The sequence below is a fragment of the Rosa chinensis genome, chromosome 2 (assembly GCF_002994745.2).
Source record: "Rosa chinensis cultivar Old Blush chromosome 2, RchiOBHm-V2, whole genome shotgun sequence".
Lineage (NCBI taxonomy): Eukaryota > Viridiplantae > Streptophyta > Magnoliopsida > Rosales > Rosaceae > Rosa > Rosa chinensis.
The window spans coordinates 62,772,165-62,792,914 of record NC_037089.1 but is presented as its reverse complement, the minus strand read 5'-3'; the positions used below and the strand labels follow the sequence as shown (position 1 = coordinate 62,792,914).

Here is a 20,750-nt window from a genome sequence, read left to right as displayed (position 1 = left end):
TCGAGTATATATAGGTACAAATGAATATAATTAATTTAGTTCCCCATCCATGCATAGAATCTTGTGTCGTCCAATTAGTAGGCTGGCCAAGGCACGCTTGGGTTTTTATATCCTTGTCATGGGTTCGAATCCCAGACTTCTATTTTTAATCTTTATTTCTCTTCCTTTTTTCTTTTTTTTTTAAACCTTCGGTGTCCCTGATTTTTTTAATTTTCTCTTTTTCTTTTTTAATCTTCCTTTTTCTTTCACTCTCCGTGTCCCTGATTTTCTTTTTCTTCTCTCTTTTTCTTTGTCTTTTTTTACATCTCACATTCCTTTAGGATTTAGGATTTTCTTTTTCCTTTTGTTAGTAAATTTTTTTATTATTATTCAATAATTTGTCATAACATTTTTTTTATTGTACCAATTTTTTTTTTTTTAAATCATTATGCAATGAACATAAGGTCTCTGTCAAATTTTCGCACTAGGTCTCTGAATTCTCAGGACCGGCCCTGCCTGTAGACCATAGTAGAATTCAAGTGCCGAACATATATAGTCTCCTATCCTCCATTATATGAACGTGACTCTGAGCGACCAACTTCTTTGTCTTGTTTGGAGGCGGCCAGTAGCTTCTGGTACCAGTCGGATCAGTAAAGAGAAATGTACGACTGAATGACTGACCGATCGAAGTGTCCAAACTGGGTGGATCACCAGTTTAGCTTTATTATTAGTTCCTATTTTTTTGTGATGGAATGATAGCTCATGATACCTCAGCTTGCGCCTCAGCCCTCAGCACAACTGGCTTTTTGTAAAGTTTAGAGAACTACTGACGGAGCCCTGCGGGTCGTCCACTTGCATGTTCATTGTCACAGAACGTGCGGAACTTGTATTAAGCGACTGTGACGGGGGGAGTGACTGGCAAGATGTACGTACGTGGTGTGAACTCGCGGCCGGTTCTTGTCGGCCTAGGTAGATGCTCAATGCATTCAGGAAATAATGGAAGATACATTATATGCACTTTTTAGTACTCAATACTTCGACACAAAAAATATTTTTCGCTTTTGAAACCATATGTGGCCACTTTGAGCTCATCTCATCAATCACTGCTTCAAACGCGCTCTTTGCCATTTACAGGACAAGCTTGAACTTCATGAAACTTTGAGATATTTAAAGCTTGTTATTATTATTATTATTATTCCCCCCTCAAATTTGTAATTTTGACTTTGTGATTTTAAATACACCCCCACAATTATTTAATGCACATCCTATATATATTTTTTATCTCATTTTTTTATTAAACTTCCATCCATGACCCTCCTCATTAAATAAATAAATGAAAAAATATTAAGTCAGCTAAGTAACATAAATTTTTATTTAATACATTTTTTTACTATAATTTTTTGATTTATTTTGAAATTAATTTCGGCACATATCAATATAGTAATTACTAATTACCTTTATTCTTTCTCATATCAATGAGGAGAAATGAGATTGGTATATTGTTAGATTATTGAATAACTTAACTTTCTTACATTTATTGTTCTTCAAGTTGAAAAACTTGATGTCTCTAAAATTTAAAAAATTCAATGTATGTCAATATCTTTTCTTGTAACATATAGTCATGGTCAATATTAAAATTGGTAAATAATGAGCTATGGTGGTTATTTTCCAAATGAAGTGATTGATGATAATGTTTTCATGTATCCAAGATATATTTTATGGTTTTTTAACCTTTTTCATTATGTTTCAACCGATTTGGTTACATACTAATTCTTCATGTGGACTATAATTATTTTATTTGCCATTGACATTCACGTATGATCTTGAACAGAGGTTGATGAATCATGAAGACGAGGAGATTTTTTTAATTTTTTTATTTTTTTTATTTTTTTATTTTTTATGAACCTCGACCAAACGATGTACAACAAATTAAGACAACATCATTAAATAATAGAGAGACAGAGAGAGAGACAAAGACAGAGAGAGACAGAGACAGAGACATACGAGGAGAAAATTTAACCTATCAGAAAATATTTGATTAATATATTGATATATAAAGTATTTAATTCATATTTTATTTTTGTGGATTTTTCTTTCTTTTTATTTTTATTATTTATTAATGAGAAGGAGTATAGAAAAAATTTTGATGACAAAAAAATATAAGGGATGTGTATTAAGTAATTATAGGTGTATATATAAAACTTCTCTATCTAAAATAACATTAGAACTAATTGATATGAGAAAAATATAGAGAGTTTCTATTAAGACCTCCAAATCTGCTCACTTGACCTCACTTTATTTTGAATTATTAAATGACATATATATTCTAAAATGACTATTAAGGACAATAATCATACCCAAAAAAAAATATTATATTTATTTTATGTAGACTTTCCAATTCAATAATAATAGATTGTATTTCTTATTATTTTCCTTATCTATTTTCATTTTCCAATTTCACTACATACTCATTAAAGCATTCATATATATTTAATAAGAATTAAAAATATGATTAAGATCATGTGACATAAAAATATATGATATATATGTTTTTTTTTATTTTTAAGAGAGGACGTCATATTCCATTGAGAAGTACTAATTGTTACAAAATAAATTGCTAAGTCCAGGAGGGACATGGCCACTCCAAGAAATCTGCAATCCTGAAACCAAAGCATACTTAGCTAGCTTGTGAGCTAGCATATTTGATTCTCTATAAACATGAGAGAGAAAAAGAACCAGCTAAATAAGAAATAGACAAAGAAATGTCATCAACAATTCTACCCAACTGCGAGGTATCATCTCCATTAGTTTGGATAGCTTGAGCCAACTGCAGGCAGTCTGATTCAAAAATAACTGGAGCTAGAGAATTCTCCTCCACTAGCTAGCTTGCAAGCTAATCTGCTTGCCAAGGCCTCCACCACTAGTGGCTGCAACACATCAGAACACTGATTGCAAGCACCTGCCACCACCGTGCTATCTTCATCTCTTACTACTATCCCTAACCCGCCCGACGTGTGCCTTGATCAAAGGCACCATCGATATTCACCTTAAGCCAACCTGCAGGAGGAGGACTCCACGGCTTAACCTGCCTCCCCAATCTAGGTGTCACACTATGTCTGGCTACCACATAAGAATGCAATATAGAAGTAGTATGACAAAAGACCTGCTGCACAGTCCTTTCCTTCCCAACCCAAAGTCGTTGGTTTCTCTCTTTCCACACCCCACATAACAACATCAGCAAAAAAGCAAAAGCACGAAGTGTGACTAGAGTATAACATAGAGCAAGCCAATCTAGCAAAGAGCTAGGTGGAGTATGCAAAACCGGACGCAAATATGGTGCCAACCCAATGACATCACGCATAAAACAACACTCCCTACTAACATGAGATAGGGTCTCCTCTTCCAAGTTACAGAACAAACAACCATCCTCAACTGGGACCCTTCTACTTCTGAGTTGAGAAGCAGTTGGGAGTATAGAAGCACAAACTTTCCAAACATGTACCTTAACCTTTCCAGGGATAGGAGCTGCTCAAATAAACTTCCAATGACTCAGATTGGAATTAGAGGAAGAGCCTCTAGTGAGCACCGGATGTAGTGAAGCAAAGGCAATTTTATATGCACTCTTTGTAGTAAACAGACCTTTCATATCAAAATGCCAAATTAGTCTATCCGGAACAATGCTTCTACTAAGCGGAATGGAGCAAATTAGTAAAGCTTCATCCGCGGGAAAAGTTTCAGAAATGAGCTCTTTGTTCCAATGACCATCCACCATCAGATTGCTAACTAACACCAGAGGAGAGGGACCATACCTTATTGGACGAAACAAATTCGGCCTTGGAATCCAAGGATCATCCTAAATCCGAATAGAAGTACCGTTTCCAACCTGCCATCTAAGACCCGCTTGTAACACTGATTTAGTAGCAAATATTCCTCTCCAGCATGCCGAAGCAGGAGTAGGTGTAGTAGCATTTAAAAAAGAAGAGTGTGGAAAATAACGAGCTTTAAATAACCGACTCACCAAAGAACCCGGATACCGTATCAGTCTCCATCCTTGCTTGGCAAACAAGGCTAAATTATGAGCATGCAAATCTCTGAAACCCATTCCACCCTCCTCTTTGGAGCGACGAAGATGCTCCCATGACATCCAATGAATTTTTCTTTCATTAGGTTTGCTGCCCCACCAAAACTTAGCACACATTTGATGCAGATCATCACAAAAATTATTTGGAAGTAAAAAATAACTCCTAGCATAGGATGGTAGAGCCTGCGCTACCACCCTAACCAACAAATCTTTGCCAGCTCCACTCAAGAGCTTACCTTGCCAACCAGCTAGTTTCTTACTCAAGCGTTCTTTTATATAAGCAAAAGATTCAGTCCGATTCCTCCCCAAGTAAGTAGGAAGTCCCAGATATTTCTCATGCTTGACTTCAATGGCCACACCCAAAAAACTTGCCAAAGAAAGCTTATCAGCCTCAGGAACTCTCTTGCTTAACACAATGCTACTCTTAGCAAAGTTAATCTGTTGACCAGATGACAACTCATAAGTATTCAAAACAGATTGTATATGCTGACATTCACTTATAGTGGCCTTCCCAAAAAGAAGACTATCATCAGCAAAGAAAAGATGGTGGATTACCGGAGCACCCTCACAAATTTTGATCCCCTGTAGCTCACCATGAGTAACTTTACGTGCTAGTAGAGCAGAGAAAACCTCAGCACATAGTAAAAATAAATATGGTGACAAGGGGTCCCCTTGTCGGAGTCCTCTAGTAGGAGTTAGATAACCTCTCGGTTGGCCATTAATCAAAAAAGAGTACCTCACAATAGTGACACATTTCATGATAACTCCAATCCAATTTTCATCAAAGCCTAACTTGTACAACACCGCTTTTAGACAACTCCATTCCATCCAATCATATGCTTTGCTCATATCCAACTTCAAAGAAAAAACACCCTCTGAGCTAGAGTAACAGTTATGGATAAAATGAGACACCTCATTTGCCACCAGAGTATTGTCTGTAATCAACCTGCCTGGAATAAAAGCGCTCTGAAATGGAGAGATAATATGCGACAAAATTTTCTTAAGCCTGTTAGCAATCACTTTAGAACATATTTTGTACAACACATTGCACAAAGCTATAGGCCTCAAATCCGATACCAAACAGGATCCTTTACCTTTGGAATTAAACAAATATGTGTATAGTTAATCTCACCAAGAAATTGACCAGTATGCAAAAAGTGTTGAATAGCAGACACTACATCACTTCCCACAATCTCCCAATATTTTTGAAAAAATAAAGGTGGCATCCCATTAGGACCAGGGGCCTTCGTAGGATACATCTGAAAGAGAGCATCTTTTATCTCAGCTGCCGAGTATGGAGCACACAAATCAGCATTCATCTCCGCAGTCACCTTTGGTTGCACCAATTCAACCACACTCTGCATATGAATAAAGTTAACATCATTTGCCTTAAACAATCCAGTGAACTAACGCAAGACAAACTCTTCCATTCCTTTCATAGAATCCTGCCAGACCCCATTGTGATCAAACAAACCAAATAATCTATTCTTATCTCTACGATTGGAAGCCTTCCAATGGAAATACTTTGTGTTTCTATCCCCATCTGTAAGCCAAGACACCTTAGAGCGCTGCCTCTAATATGCACTTTCCTCAGCTAAAAGCCCTTCTAACCGAGAATGCAGATCAAAGCATTCCTCCTGGTATACCTGAGTCATAGGCATCGAATAAAGGATCTGCAATCTGTCCCTTATGTACCCAATCTCACGACTCCTTGCCCTAAATGTGACACGCTACCACTGATTTAGAGAGAAACAAGTCTGTATTATCTTCTTCTTGACTTGAAGCATAGGCAAACCTTCTGCTGTCATCTCCCAACCCTGACGCACCACATCATGACAATCAACATGCAAAGTCCAGAAACTCTCAAACCGAAACTGGAATCGACGACGTTCCACAGTGGGGAGATTACCACTATGAACACCTAACAAAATTGGAATGTGGTCACCATGAACTGGAGGCAAATGCACAACCCTGGCTGCAGTGAACACATCCATCCATGTTGCAGTGGCTACAACTCTATCTAGACGGCTGCGCATACCTGGACCACTCCATGTGAATGGCTGCCCTTGAAATCCTAAATCATAGAGATCACACTCCGACAAGCAATCCCGGAAGGGCTGCATTTGGCCTTCCCTACGCACTGCCCCCCCCCCCCCCTTCTTTCTCATAGGCATAAAGGAGCTCATTCATATCTCCCACCACCACCCAAGGTAGTGCACACTCAGCGCTTAAAGAACGAAGCAAATCCCACGTTCGGTAACGATCAACAGTAGAAGGGTGACCGTATAGCCCAGTTAACCGCCAGGCAATGCCGGAACCGTCCGTCTCACACACCTCAACATCAACATGGTTTCGACTCTTAGAACGAAACCTGATATCCAGTCCATCTCCCCAAAACAGAGCCACACCTCCGCTTTGCCCTTCACTGAAGACTGCTTCACAGTTAAGATATCCAATCTGCAGTCGCAGATCGTTCAGATAGTTCCAATCATCCACCTTCGTCTTCGAAAGAAAAATGATCGAGGGTTTCTGTTGTTGGATCAACAGCTTCAGCGCCTGAAGCTACGCAAAGTTATTAAGACCACGACAGTTCCAAGCCAGAACCTCCATATCTATCAGACGCCGGGACGTGCAGCGTCGCTGACGAACTGCAAATATTGTCGCCGACGAAGCAGCGATATAGACAGCGTGCTGTGAAGCAACGCCTAAAAGACCTCCCACGTGAGAGATCAGGATTCACTGACGACGAGAGTCCGCCTGGTGGTAGCTACGCACATGTTGAACACATATTGGTGAGGGAAAACAAAATAAATCCTCAATCTAAAACAATCCATTATATTTGCAAAAAAAAAAAATTTAATTAATCATGTGATACAAAAAATACAGGAAAAAAAATAAACATTACAAAATAAATGATTTTTTTTGTTTGAGAATAAAAACAAATTTTTTTTTTTGCACAACTAAAATAGAAAAAATAATAGTTCATTGCATTTTCTTATTGATTAGACATTAATTTTTGAAACTCAAGTTGATTAAGAAATGTATATTTAGTTAAGATTTATACAATGATTAAATCATTGAAATGACTAAATTTTTTATTTTAAAGATAATATGAGTAAGATTATTTGAGGAAGTTCAGTGAGTAAATTTAGTATTTGAAAATTTGATAAGAAGTGTAAAAAACATAGAGGTCAAGTGAGTAAATTTGGAGATTCCAATTCAAAAACTCAAAAATATATTGAATTTGCTCATTTCTTTTTTCTGAGTTTTTACCATTTCACTCTCATTCAATTGGCCCGACAGTCAGAAAATATATATAACAAGAAAAGTGTGGTTTAGTTTTTATTCACCAAGACAAAAAAGAGTCATTGGTGCATATTAGTCGGCAGGTGGTACTTTGGTAGTACCTGCAGGTTGTGTTGCATCAATCATTTCCTCTTTTAACCGATGACAAAACTTCTCAAAAAAAAAAAAAAAAAACAAACGATGACAAAACATAAAAAATAAAAAAACGTACATCTGTAAATTGGTTTTGCAGTTTTACAAGTGACCTGCATTGACCAATATTGTGCCACTAAAGGTACATTATTTTTTACCGTAGAAAGATTTGTACAAAAATGATGCTGTTGTTTCTATATGACTAGATGATGATATGTCCTAATCACGTCGACTGGTTGGAGGCAAAACGAATTGAAATTATTTAAGAAGCATATGTGCTACCTGACTTCGTTCGACAATAAAAGCATAAATCTAAAAAGGGAACCATCGGGGATCAAATAATCATAGACATGATCAGGCGATTCAAAAAAAAAAAATTGAAGATATTATAAAAAAATAATAATAATAATCATTAAAAAAAGGGCTAGAACAAGCGGAATTAAGCAGCACGAGACCATATGTTCCTTTAATATATATACAAAGTGTCTTACTTTGGTTAGGCTAAAGAAGAAATTAAAGGTGTCGCTTGCAGTACTAGTTGCTTGGATTTGGGATGAAGGATGTTCTAAAACGTTGATACTTTTGTAGGCAAGTTCGGTCTTGAGATTTCAGAAGTTTGAATGAAATCTTACTAATTGTGGCGTAGAAGAGAAAAATTCAATGTAGCATGAAAAAAGTCATATCAAATTAAGCTTTTATAACTACGTAAAAGACTATATGACATTGAACTTTGTTTTTAATTCAAGGCGCCTTTGAAGCAGAAAACTCATCAATCTTAAACTTGGGTCAAGTCATATCAATCTTATACGTCATTCTTAGTTAATAAGTGATTTCTATAAAGTCAGTGGACTCGAGGGTGAGTGGGTGAAGAGAGCCTTGACGGCTCTGATTCGTCCTTCTACGCACCAGCAGAGGTGGAGAGCCGAGTTCCATCCACGGCAGAGCCGACTCTCCATCATGTCCAAGGCCGATGCTGAGTGAAGGATTGGTAGAGAGGAAGTCCCGGCCAGGGGGGTGGAAGGCTGAAGTTTGCTCTGATCTGGTGCCTAGAGGAATTTCTGGGTGGCCAACTCTTTTTTTTTTTGGTACACTGTGAGCTCCAAGAATGGGGAAGGAAAAAAAAAGTGAACATGTAGAATTGAACACATAAACTGATCAATTGTGTTTATAGTGTATTCATTTTGGTTTTGGGAGTTTATGCAATTCACTGGAGGGCAATAATATGATTATTAGGAGGCAACAATATGATTATTGGGAGGCAACAAAAAAAGTATTTTTTTTTGGGGGGGGGGGGGGGGCAATAATATGATTATTGGATATTACTAGGGGGCAATAAAATCGGACGCTGGAATCTGGTGGCCAGATTCCCGTCACTGGAGTCTGCGGCCGATCGCCAGTCACAGGAGTTCGGCAAAGTCTCCGATAACTTCTCTCTCTAAGTGACAAAAAAGGAGAGGGCAAAATTATCCTAAAAATAAATAAAAAGTAATAAAAAAATACTTAATTGGTATTAGGGCAAAATATATATAAAATATTATTTAAGTGGGCAATCTCTTAGAGTGTTTGGATAAGTGGGGTTAATTAACCCCAAAATTGGGTAAATGATCATTTTCCCTATTATTAACCCTTTTTACTATATTAGTTTCATTAATTTGATGCTTTGTATTTGTCCATCAACTTAGTGAAATTCACTTTTTTTTTAATTAAAATAAAGTTAACTTTAGTGGGAGAAGGTCTATAAAATACACACACACACAACCCTTCTAGTGAGAGATTTTTTTTTTTGGACTATTTTAAGGGATCGCTTATTAGACCAACTTTTCGATCACATATCAACATTTCGACCGTTTAGTTTTTAAGTCTATATGAGTAGATCATTTTTGTAAATTTTCAGCTAAATTGATAATCATTAAGGCATTCAAAACTTTATTTCAAAAAAAAAAAAAACATTCATAACTGTGATTTACAATTATAAACATGAATTCATGTTAGATAAATTTGATTCGTTCATTGATTTAAGGACTAAATATTGTTTAGTCCTTGAGCTTTTTACCATAAAACACTTCAATCCTTGACCTTCTAATTTCATACGTTTAGTCCCTGTACTTCAAAATTTCAGACCAGCAGGTCCTTGCCGTCTCAAAGTCGCGGCGAAATGTCTATTATGCCCTCAGTTCTTTTTTTTGGATAAATTTATTCCTTTTTCTTTTATTCTTTTTTTTTTTTCAAACAGAAAGAAAGAAAGGAAAAAAACAGAAAAAAAATAAACAGCAAGAAAGAAAGGGAAAAAATATTCCTTTTCCAAAAAAATAAAATAATTAATTTTAAAAAAAACTGAGGGCATAATAGACATTTCGCCTCGAATTTTTGATGGCAAAGACCTATTGGTCTGAAATTTTGAAGTACATGGACTAAACGTGTGAAATTAGAAGGTCAGGGACTAAAGTATTTTATGGTCAAAAGCTCAAGGACTAAACAGTATTTAGTCCTTGATTTAATTTAGTTCGATACCTTGATGATAATCAATTTGGCTAAAAATTTGCATAAGTGATTTACAAATTGGACCTAAAAAGTGAACGGTTGAGATGCCAAAATATGATTCAAAAAGTGAGTCCCACAAATGACCCCTTAAAATGAATAAAAAAGTGAATGGTTAAGATGTCGACATATGATAAAAAAAGTGTGTCCCACAAAAAACCCCTTAAAATGACTAAAAAAATGGGATCCTTCACTAGAAAGGTCCTCTGTGTGTGTGTGTTATGGCTTTGACGCACTATATAATTGGAGACCTCAAGAATGATCCAACGACTTTGCGAATTGGTGCTACACTCCAGTTTGTATTACTAATATTTTATAAACACACACACACACACTATAACTTTGTCGCACAATTAGAAGCATTATTGACACCACCGACAACACATCTCTTGGCGCCCCTGCTTACGTATGGTGTGGACCAAATCATTGTAAATGGTGTTCATGTTATGTCTACCTCTATTGTTGGTCCACATGCTTCTATATAATAAGGTCATTTTCAGTTCTGCAGAAAGATAACGTAGTTACAGTTGAGTCTACAATCATGCTCCAGGTTATTACGATTTTTCTTTGAGATAGATTTTTTTTTCCCCAATACATTAGAGATGACCGAACCTCTTACTTAGTCTATGTTAATGCTCAAGATTCAGAGGGTAGCCTGATCTTGTTAATGCGGACGGGGGTCCTGAGTCTCGGTGGATTTAGTGGAGGCAAGCGTTAGTGTCATCTATCAAGTAAAATACACTGGTCGTCAAGAGGAAGACTGCGGTTGGCGGTCTTCGCTCCTCCGATACCTAAGTCAGTCAATGTATTTATGTTGATAAAGTAACGTTAGGTAAATAATTAATTAATGCGTAATCAATGAGGAGAGAATAGTGGACATTTTATAGGTGGAGGAGAAAGTGAACTCAATTTGATTTCCGATATGGGACTGATAAGGATCAGTATGTGTTTTCTGATGCCTTTGGGAGGCGGTCTTAACATGGTGCGTGGCGGCGCGTTAAGGATAATTTCGGTCTGAGCTTGAGCTCGCAGGTTCTTGGGGGTTACACCATTAATGAGCTTCAGACATGTAGAGGTAGCCTCAAGTCTTAACTGATTATGCTTGACAATACCATGTATGTACAACCTAATCCTAGTCCTAATTTAACTCATATAACTATTTATGCTATTCCAAAGGGACATCCAAGTTATCAAACTTTGAATAAGAAATTTTTATGGTCTAGGTGAGAGGGTAAAACTGAAAATTTGTTATTTAATATATATATGGAAAAGTCTTCAATACCATTGACAATGGTAGAGCATCTCCTCACAATAATTGACCTAACTCCATGTAGCACACTCTAACAGACTAGCTCGAGACCACATGCACCAAGCTAGTCTACCACTGCATAGATCCAATCTATTAATACATGAAGTTGGTCTACTTCATATACCAAACTACTGATATATTAATGCCAAAAAAAAAACTACTGATATATTACACAGTAGATAAATTCATAAAGTTAATATATTAGTAGTAAACGGTAGATAAATTCGTAAAGTTAATATATTAGTTGTTCGATTGGATACATTAAGGAAGCGTGTGCAAATAGAACCTTCCCCCAACATTTAAAGATGATGGTGATGGAAATTTGCCCCTTGCATTTCCTACCGTCCAAGTAGCACAGCCTAAGTCCTAGCTTATAATAGCCGATTGTGACATCCAACGACATTGTAACGAGTCGGATTCCTAGCTACCATCCATTTAACATAAGACAAGTTCATTACCATTGCACTGGATGTGGGAATGGCGTAGAGCTATTTAACTAGACTATTATTTTCAATTTCTAAAAATGGAATAGGTCATCTGTTATCTTTTCCGTAAATTTGCTGATAACTTAATTAAGGAAGTCTCTCGATCATTTTGTGCAAGTTTATCTCTACACGCATGTCTGGTAAAATAAGACCACAATTCCAAGTTTACTTTGACAATTTGATCATTGGAAAGCAACTAGCTGATACATAAGAGAGTTCATTATAAGTATAGCTGACTTAGTATATTGGCCGGCGAGTTCATGTACCAGGACTCAGCTATTTCAACTAACAAATTAGGTGATCCTAAAAGATTTGAATAGATGGCAGAATATAACCTTTTTCTTTGGGTCACGCTACCCCGGGGTTTATTTATTCGATTTCGGATGTAAATGAACAAATTCAAACCTTTTGGACCAAACACATGCATAAAATAAGTACATTAAATGGCATAAAACACTTTTGTTTTTGGATCTTAAATGCTTAGTAGTCCACTCTTAAATGTATACCGTAAAACGTTGGAGTATCCAACATAATAAAATCAATTGACAATAAGAGGTGAAGATTTTCAAATTTGATCTTCTTTTGAATTATGATATAAAACTTCAAAATAGCCGACATGGGGATTGATACTCTAGTCAACAGTTTTTTTTTTTTTTTGACAATTTAAATGAGTTAGACTAGTAGCGCATCCTGCCTATATGACTGTGTATATGAAGTTAATATATAAAATATCCTCATTCTTTTGCCTAGATTGTGTTCCCATCCTCGATTCAGAAAAATATACAATCATTAGAGGATTTGTAATCTTATAAGCAGAGGTGTTAGATATAAGGTAATTAAAGACTAACCAACAGAAGGTATGGTGTCATGATCCAAACAATGACTTCTGAAATAAAAATTCTTGCAATTTATAAATATATTAACTGGAGAGGACACAATAAACAAAGATAAATTGATAAAATAGTCATCAGATAAACTTAACAACAAAATAGAAAATTCCAAAAAGATCTTCTATCTGTCTTTGTGTGTGAAAGCATGTAGAACAGTGGAACTGTTCAACCTCGTTTGGTATTCTTTATTCTGATTAATTAACTAAAGAGTATATGAACAGCATACGTGATGCGTAAGGCACCACTAAGTTGGAGCCTTGGAGGTTTATTGGTTTATTGGTTTTCTTATTCATCTTTTCCTGACAACTTGATGGATTTGACTGTTAGCTTAAAGATGAAATAAGTCTAATGTCTTACACACACATGCAACGACCATTCAAATCGATTTCATGTACTTTTTTTTTGGTCACATCTTAAAAGTTTATAGTCATTTGTTTACAATATATCGATGTATTGATTGACTTTTTTTTTTTTTTGAGTTGAAAATGTCAATCCTCGTATAAATTTCAGCAACCAGTACAATAACGACTTACCCATAGGGCAGTCAGAAGAAGCCATTACACAGAGCACACTCCTTGTGTGAGTATACTACTCAATACACTCCTAGCACACCCACTTTTTTTAATGAAGCGCAAACAAAGAGAAGTCAGAGCTCCGAAGAAAAATAAAAAAGACAACAGAGCCCAAAACTACCTTTGCAATCTTTCCCACTCAAACCTAGAAAAAAATAGACCCAACCTCTTTTTGAACAAAAAGAGAGAGGCCCACTAAATTAAACAACAAAAACATAGGCTCGAGGACCCAGAGCCCAGCCAAAATTGACCATAACCCTAGAGCCCCACCCCAACAGCAAGCCCAGATAGGAGAAACCCTAGCCTCCTGTATGATTCCGCCGCCGCCGCCCCCAACGAGACCACCACTACCACCATAGCGAACACCGCTGCACAGACAGAAGCCTTGACCACCGACTTCGTACCCACAGTCATGGACACATAGCATAATCAGATCCGGTCCACAACAACTCAGGTCCGCTGACGAGCAAGACCAATCCACCCCTTACCACCCTTGGAACCATGTGATCCCAGGATAGCCAACTTGAAGAATCATCACGACGATCACCATAGAAGCAATCACTGCCACCATCCACAGAACGTACACCGATACCCACCTTCTCAACTATCCTCCCCAAAGAATCCACCTCACTAGCATACCGATCCAAAATCAGATCGGTCTAGACCCACCATCACCACAGCGAGCTCCAGCGACAAGAAAAATTAGGCAGTAGCCCAGAACCAAGGAGTACCGTCGAGTAGTCCCGCCGGCACCACTAAGAATTAGACTAGAGAAAGGTGAAAGGACACCCGTCATAGTCAACAGCACAAGACCGCCACCACCCGAAAATAACCGCCGTCGAGAAACCTCCCTTGTGGGAGTTAGAGACGAGAGCATCGCCGTCGACCAATATATCAAGTGATTAATAATCAAGTAGACTTATGGCACGTTTACTTACTTGGAATGGAAAATAATCATGAATCGGAGACAAGTGGAATGGGAGAAGAAAGGAATCGGTATTGATTCCGGAGGAATGATTCCTAAACCCATCTCCCCCCTTCGTAATCGAATTCCTGAGTATTCAGGAATCGATTCCTGATAAATAGGTGGGACCTACACCAATTCCGATTCCTTCATGTGTTAGTAAACACATGAATTCTTTTACCTGAAATCATTCCGATTCCTTTATGTGTTAGTAAACACATGGGTATTTTTACTCCGTAATCATTCCGATTCCTTTATGTGTTAGTAAACACATGGGTATTTTTACTCCGTAATCATTCTATTACATTCCATTCCATTCCAAGTAAGTAAACGTGCCCTTAATTCTATATAGATATAGACTAGTTGAAAAGTAAATATATAGAGTAACTCAAAACTAATCTACCAACACATGAAACCTGCTGACTTATGTATCGAACTAAATCTACTTGATATATCATTACATTTATACAGTAAAACTTTCATTGACTTAACAGGAGAAACTCTCATCTTCTTTCTCTTCAGTATTGGCCATTATATTTAGTATGAGCTATGATTTGAGGAGAGAAAAGAAGAGGATGCTGACAAGGAGTAAAAGGGGGACTTCATTACACGAGTAGAAGTACAAGGATATGAAATCTGAATCCGTTCACCTTTTAGGATTGATACTCTTGGGCTCAGAGCAAATCAGTATACAAATTCACCCAAGAAATCAAATAAACTTGTATACAATAGCAGGCCCATCTTTGTTTCGTAACAAATAACAACCAAGGGAAAAAGCTTCGAAAAGAGAACTCAAAACGTCTACAAACAATCAATTAGATTACACAGCCCAACCCAACCAAAACTATACTATGCTGAGACTTCGGCCTTATGCTCCTCTCCTCTGGCCTATGAATAATTCTCATTGCTGACACAAGTAATTTACAGATTTGTGCTTTTATCAATCCATATACTGCTCCTGCTTTTCGCTAATGACCTGTGATACAAAACAACTGTATAAAGATTAAGAGAACCCGGAGTTTGAAAGCAATGGAATCTGGTAAGCTTTACTTAGGATGACTATTTTTTCGTTCTGAAGTTTGAAGACCTTTAAGAAAGGAATATATTCATGTTGGCATTTAGATCATCAAACTCCAAACCAATTAGTAATTGAAAGGCCAATAGTCTAAATGCAAGGCTTTGAATTCCAATGCGGGATTCAATTCTCACCAAACAATAAATTTTGCTGTATTTCTGTTGTAGTATCAATGAGACAAAAAGGGACAAACAATAAATATGCTTACCAACATATCTAGGCACTTAAATCCCCCATAAAAACTGATAACTGATATATACTAAAACCGTGTTATCTGCTGCAGCATCTGAGAACCAGCTGCTTGGGAAACCAACTGTTCTGAACCAAGGGAAGGTCTTATCAAGTGGTTGGCACCAACTGGGTTGCCATACCCTCTGATCACCTCCTTAGGATTATTAGTATTTGTTTCCAGGTGCGATGATTCCATCAGCGTCCGTATCTGACCAATGGTTAGTTGTAGACCAACTTTCAAATTTTTCATTAAGAAGAAACAGTAGATTAACAGGAAAACACGTATAAAGAAGTTCCAACTTACCATATCTAAACGTTTCTTATGTACGTCACTTGACAACTGCATATTTAAAAAGCAAGAGGTTAACAAAGAATTGTGCACTAAAAAGTGTGGTTAAGGGACATTTCTACCCATCACACACAATTTTGTATGCATGTTACGATGCTGAAGATGAGTGCATTCTAATGTTGCATTCAACAGATGAGTGCAAAATGCAACCAACCAAGTATAACATATTCACCTCAATAATGTCTTCTATTTAGATTTTAGATTAGTCTATTGAAAACATACAGTCAAACATATTACAGGACCATAATGTTTCTCCCAAGATGTTGAAGATGCTTACAGATTTGTTTTGGTACTTCCTCTCTTCACTTGAAAATCCGGGAATTGTCAAATGCCAATTTTTTTCTGCAAAATTAACTCAATATTAAGTTTAATACAGATAAGGCAAATGTTTGAAGCATATGGATTTACATGATTAGAAGATATAAGTTAAATTCTACTACAGCTTCTGTGCCATTATAGAGATTTGCAAAAAACCCCGTATCATACTATTCCTATGAACCTAAGATTGCCTTTAATGAACTGTATCCATCCATGAGCTACATATAGTCTTGGAATATACAAAACCGAAGATCGAATAGTAATAGATTTTAAAAATAAGTCATCAATCAAGAGAAGTAAAAGGAAAGATCAGCAGCACAAAGAAGAAATATAGGTTGATCAGAATCGCAAAGACAATAATCAATCAATTTTTTATACACAAGAATCACATCAAATAGATGAATATGGATCTTTTAGCAATAGGAAAGAGCAGTTAAATAAACTGATAACTCAGTTGCATAATCATCAACCTATCTTTTTGAATCCTCTCTTAATTCATAAAGATATTTTTCTAGGACCGAATTGGGAGCGCAGTAAACCAAAAATGTAACATCTATGGAGATGAGTAGACTTGCATCACAAACATATAAGAAAGTCCCAGTAGTAACAAGAAATATGGAGACCAGTTCCGGTGCAGCACAAACCTAAGTGCAGCAACACATCCTTGGACTCTAAAGTTGAAGATTTTCTATGCTTAGCCAAACTGCATGCAAATGTAGTCACCTGCAAGTAAGTATGGAATAAGTTTAAAATTACACACGTCAAAGCTTTCTTCTATTTTTTGCCTGACATGTCAGAGGAAGCATGAATACATATGGGGAAAAAAAAAATACACAGCAAGCAGTATAAATTAATTCAGTATTTGGGGTGTGTGTGTGTAGTATACACGAGCATGATCTGACTAGGATCCAAACTGAGGACTCATATACCACTTGATTAAATACAGAGGTGACATGCATCTAAATTGACTACAAATGATATGCAAGTCCTCATGTTATATTCGTATTTGAACGCCACTAAATATTAGCAAGCCTCACTGAATCAATGAAGTCATCAGCAATCTCCAAAAGAAGATCTTCAACTTCAGAATCCAACCTTCCCTGTGAATCAACCTGGACAGAAAAGGTGGTTTTCAGAGTGACAAATTTAACAAAAAAAAAAAAACTAAATTACCAAATAAAAGCAGGAAAAACCTGTGAGACTAAGTCCTGCATCTTTCTCTTCCCAAGAAGTTGGTTAGTTGCTTCTGTTCCTTGGCTTGAACTCCCTCCTGGTGTAGTTGTACCAGATGCAGTAGCATCAGGCTGTGATCCTGTTAAACTAAGAGATTTCTGGCCTGCGGGTACAGGCATCCTTGGGGAAGTCTGCTGCTGTTGTTGATTGAAGGGCTGTTGTTGCTGTGATTGTTGTTGTAGTGGCTGCTGCATTTGCTGCTGCTGTTGCTGTTGTTGATGCTGTAGTTGAGGAAGCCCCAATTGTTGCTGCTGCTGCTGCTGCTGTTGCTGTAACTGTTTTTGCTGTTTCATGGGCATAGGCTGTTGATGCAACTGAGTGGGTGAAGACAGTTGCTGCTGGAAGATGGCCTGCTGCCTATGTTGTTGAAGGCGGTATGAAGGTGAGCCAGGGCCTGAAATTGCTGGCATTTGCTTCAACCACTGTTGTGATAAAGGATTCTGTATCATAGCTGGCTGTCCATTCTGAGCCAGCCCAGATAGCTGAGTGCTCATAAATGCAAGTGAGGATGTTCTTGGCAAGTTCTGGAGATGAGTTTGTAAAGTCAGATTAAATGTCCCACAGGAATTAAAGAGCATATAGCAAAGACATGCATGGAGTATCAGCATTGTCTAAGGTGGTCAAACTTCATAAATAGATCTTCTAGCTGAACAAAATGACAATACAGTCCCAACAACTTTAAATTCTAAAAATTTCCACTAAAACATACATCAAGGCAAGCCATGACATAACAAAGTGAGTCAATGAAGAAAATTATACTTCTAAAGAAGAATACTAAATGTCATTCTTCTAAAATTTGAAAAACAATCTTATACATGTAATCTGATATCGAAGAAGTTAATATCAACTGCTACAAGTCATCATGACAACCAACCAAAATAATACAAAAAGAAAAGTAGAATTGCTAGTGCGATAATTGGGGACTCTGTTGCTACCAGGTACAGACCCAGGACCTCAAAGGGACTGGCGTGGTATGGAAAGCTAACAAAACTACCTTTTGGGGGTTTTAAAGGCTTCCCAGCAGTAAAAGTCGTGTCATGAAATAAAATGATTCTTTTCCATTAATTCTCCAAATTTCACCTAAGTAATTCGAAATTGTCCTGGACATCTGGAGACATTGAAAAACAGCTAGGACACGTGCACAGACCTCAAATACAATATCCAGTTCTAGTCAATCAAAGAGAAGTTTCGGCAATTATTAATAGTTGGCTGCAAAAGCAGGAGTGACATCATAATTAGAGAATACTGAATTACTCGTCAAAATTAGATTCTTCAAACTAAACCAAGTCTAGGAAAAGACAACTGATTAGGCGACAAAATACATTTGACATAGTCTGGCTTTTAAATGAGTGATTCACACACTTAACACTAATCTGAAACTTGCATATAACTATAAGAAAGAAAAACTGCATAAATGTAGCAGTTGGTGCAATAAAGAACAATGATGTCCAAATCACCAGATCAAAAAAGGAAACAGTAAAGAACTTACTTGCGGAGAGGCGAGCGAACTTTGCTGGGACAATTGTTGTCTAAGTTGGCCCTGGTTGAATCGCTGAGCATAAGCAGCTAAGGCTCCATTAGCTCTTGGTTGTGGGGTCAAATTAATGGAATTCATCATTCCCATACCCATTGCTTGTGTTCCTTGTAGAGATTGTCCAGGAGAACTAAATTGGGTACCTTGGACTAACCCGCCTTGTTGTCTCGGCTGCATCAAAATTTACTGGTTTTGTTAAACAAGAACTTTTCTGAGCTTAGGAGAGCATAAAGTTTACAGGTTTTTTATTTATTTAATTGACTGTCCCTATATTATGCAACATTACAGAAAAAAGTCTATCAGTCCAAATGCATCAATATTCAATTCAAATATTGCAAAGGCTACCAACTAGCTATTAGCCTATTAGTCTATTGGTAGTTTCCATCCATGATGTTGGATGGCGTCCCAAGTTCGAATATCCCCTCCCCTATGATCGAACAAATGAAAATAGATCTGTGAAATTCTAAGAGTTCTCTATGAATAGTATGACAACATAAATAACAATGTTCTGAAATGTTAGCCACCATGGTCTTTCTCCTACCCCAGCTGTATCAGTTATCGATACAACATACAAGCACCACTATCAAGAAATTTCTATTGCTGAAACTACATTTCACCGCATTCACATGTCAATATCAAAACACAAACGCAAGTTTCGAAACTCATACCGAAGCCAACAGCTGCGTCTGCATACTGAATTGCGCAGCTGCGTTAGCACCAGACAGCATGGGCAAGTGGCCACTCTGGCCAAGCAGGGCAGCTCGGGGCAAGTTGCCCCCGCCAATTTGCTGCTGCTGAGTCTGGCTCTGCTGCTGAATCGCACCGGAGCCTCCGAAATTGACCTGGCTATACAAATTGCTTTGCTGCCTCATCATGCCGAAATGCTGCTGCTGCTGGCTCTGGTTCTGGTTCTGATTCTGCTGCTGCTGAATTTGGTTCAGCCGCGACATCGACGGAGATCGCTGCATGCTCTGCTGCTGCTGCAGCTGGAAATTCGACATGGCGTTCACATTTACATTCTGAGTCTGCACTTGTTGCTGCACCAATGGCTGCTGCAGCTGATTCGGTTTCTGGGTGTAATCCAATCCGACGGTGGGGGAAATAAGCTGTTGGTTCTGGGGGAGAGGAGGGAGGGGTGGGGATGAGATTTGAGGAGGTTGCGGGGATGGGATTGGTGGGTTTGAGGTGGAGTTTGATGGGTTTTGGGTGATTATAATGTTAGGGGTGGCTGCTGTTGATGCTTCAATGCTATTGGGGTTTGGGGGTTTTTGGGATGGAGATGAGCCACTATCGGCCATGGTTTCTGAATTTTCTCACAGGAATTCCGGGTTTCTGGGCTAATTCATTGTGGGACTTTTGGTGGCTTTCTAAAACTGTCAAGTACAGGAGTTTCAGAGAGCGAGAGGGGTTGAAGAAGAAGAAGAAGAAGAAGAAGAAGAGAAAGAGGAACAGAGGAAAGGGGGAGGTCGAATCTGGTCCGTGTGCGGTTCACACTTGCGAGTTTGGTTGAACAAGAACTTCAGAGTCAACAGATCGTATGCTTGGAAATCAAGACCGTTAAAATTTTGTCCAACGATCATTCCACAATTTTTTTTTTTTTTTCCCAAGTGTGCTCTTGAATTTTAGCTGATATCCCAGCCCTCCATTCAACAAAAAAAAAAAAACAAACCCTCCTTAGAGAAAGGAAAGGGTGAGTCTATTCAAATTTCTAAATTTGCTATTTGGATCTCCTCTCAAAAGTTTTGCTATCAAAT

The 20,750-nt window shown here is 37.6% G+C and overlaps 1 protein-coding gene across 2 annotated transcripts; it reads right to left on the bottom strand.

Moving 5' to 3' along the window:
* Positions 1-14,832: 14,832 nt before the first annotated feature.
* LOC112187563 (transcription initiation factor TFIID subunit 12b) lies at positions 14,833-20,511 on the bottom strand. 2 transcript variants are annotated; one of them, XM_024326413.2, is made up of 9 exons: positions 19,665-20,511; positions 18,952-19,167; positions 17,423-17,986; positions 17,267-17,341; positions 16,874-16,952; positions 16,189-16,253; positions 15,867-15,902; positions 15,540-15,770; positions 14,833-15,248 (listed from the first exon to the last, which is right to left on the bottom strand). In XM_024326413.2, exons 1-8 carry the CDS (start codon positions 20,292-20,294, stop codon positions 15,591-15,593), a joined length of 1,845 nt encoding a protein of 614 aa, XP_024182181.1. In that variant the 5' UTR covers positions 20,295-20,511; the 3' UTR covers positions 14,833-15,248; positions 15,540-15,590. The 2 variants fall into 2 exon arrangements, with proteins under 2 accessions (XP_024182181.1, XP_024182180.1); XM_024326412.2 differs by having other exon boundaries at positions 14,833-15,232.
* Between the last annotated feature and the right edge of the window lie 239 nt (positions 20,512-20,750).

Excerpts from the sequence above, each read along its gene's own strand:
- LOC112187563 (XM_024326413.2), bottom strand. The coding sequence starts at position 20,294 with ATGGCCGATAGTGGCTCATCTCCATCCCAAAAACCCCCAAACCCCAAT. Across the intron at positions 19,168-19,664 it reads AGACGCAGCTGTTGGCTTCG|CCGAGACAACAAGGCGGGTT; the intron begins GTATGAGTTTCG and ends ATTTTGATGCAG. Across the intron at positions 16,953-17,266 it reads CTGATGACTTCATTGATTCA|GTGACTACATTTGCATGCAG; the intron begins GTGAGGCTTGCT and ends ACTTACTTGCAG.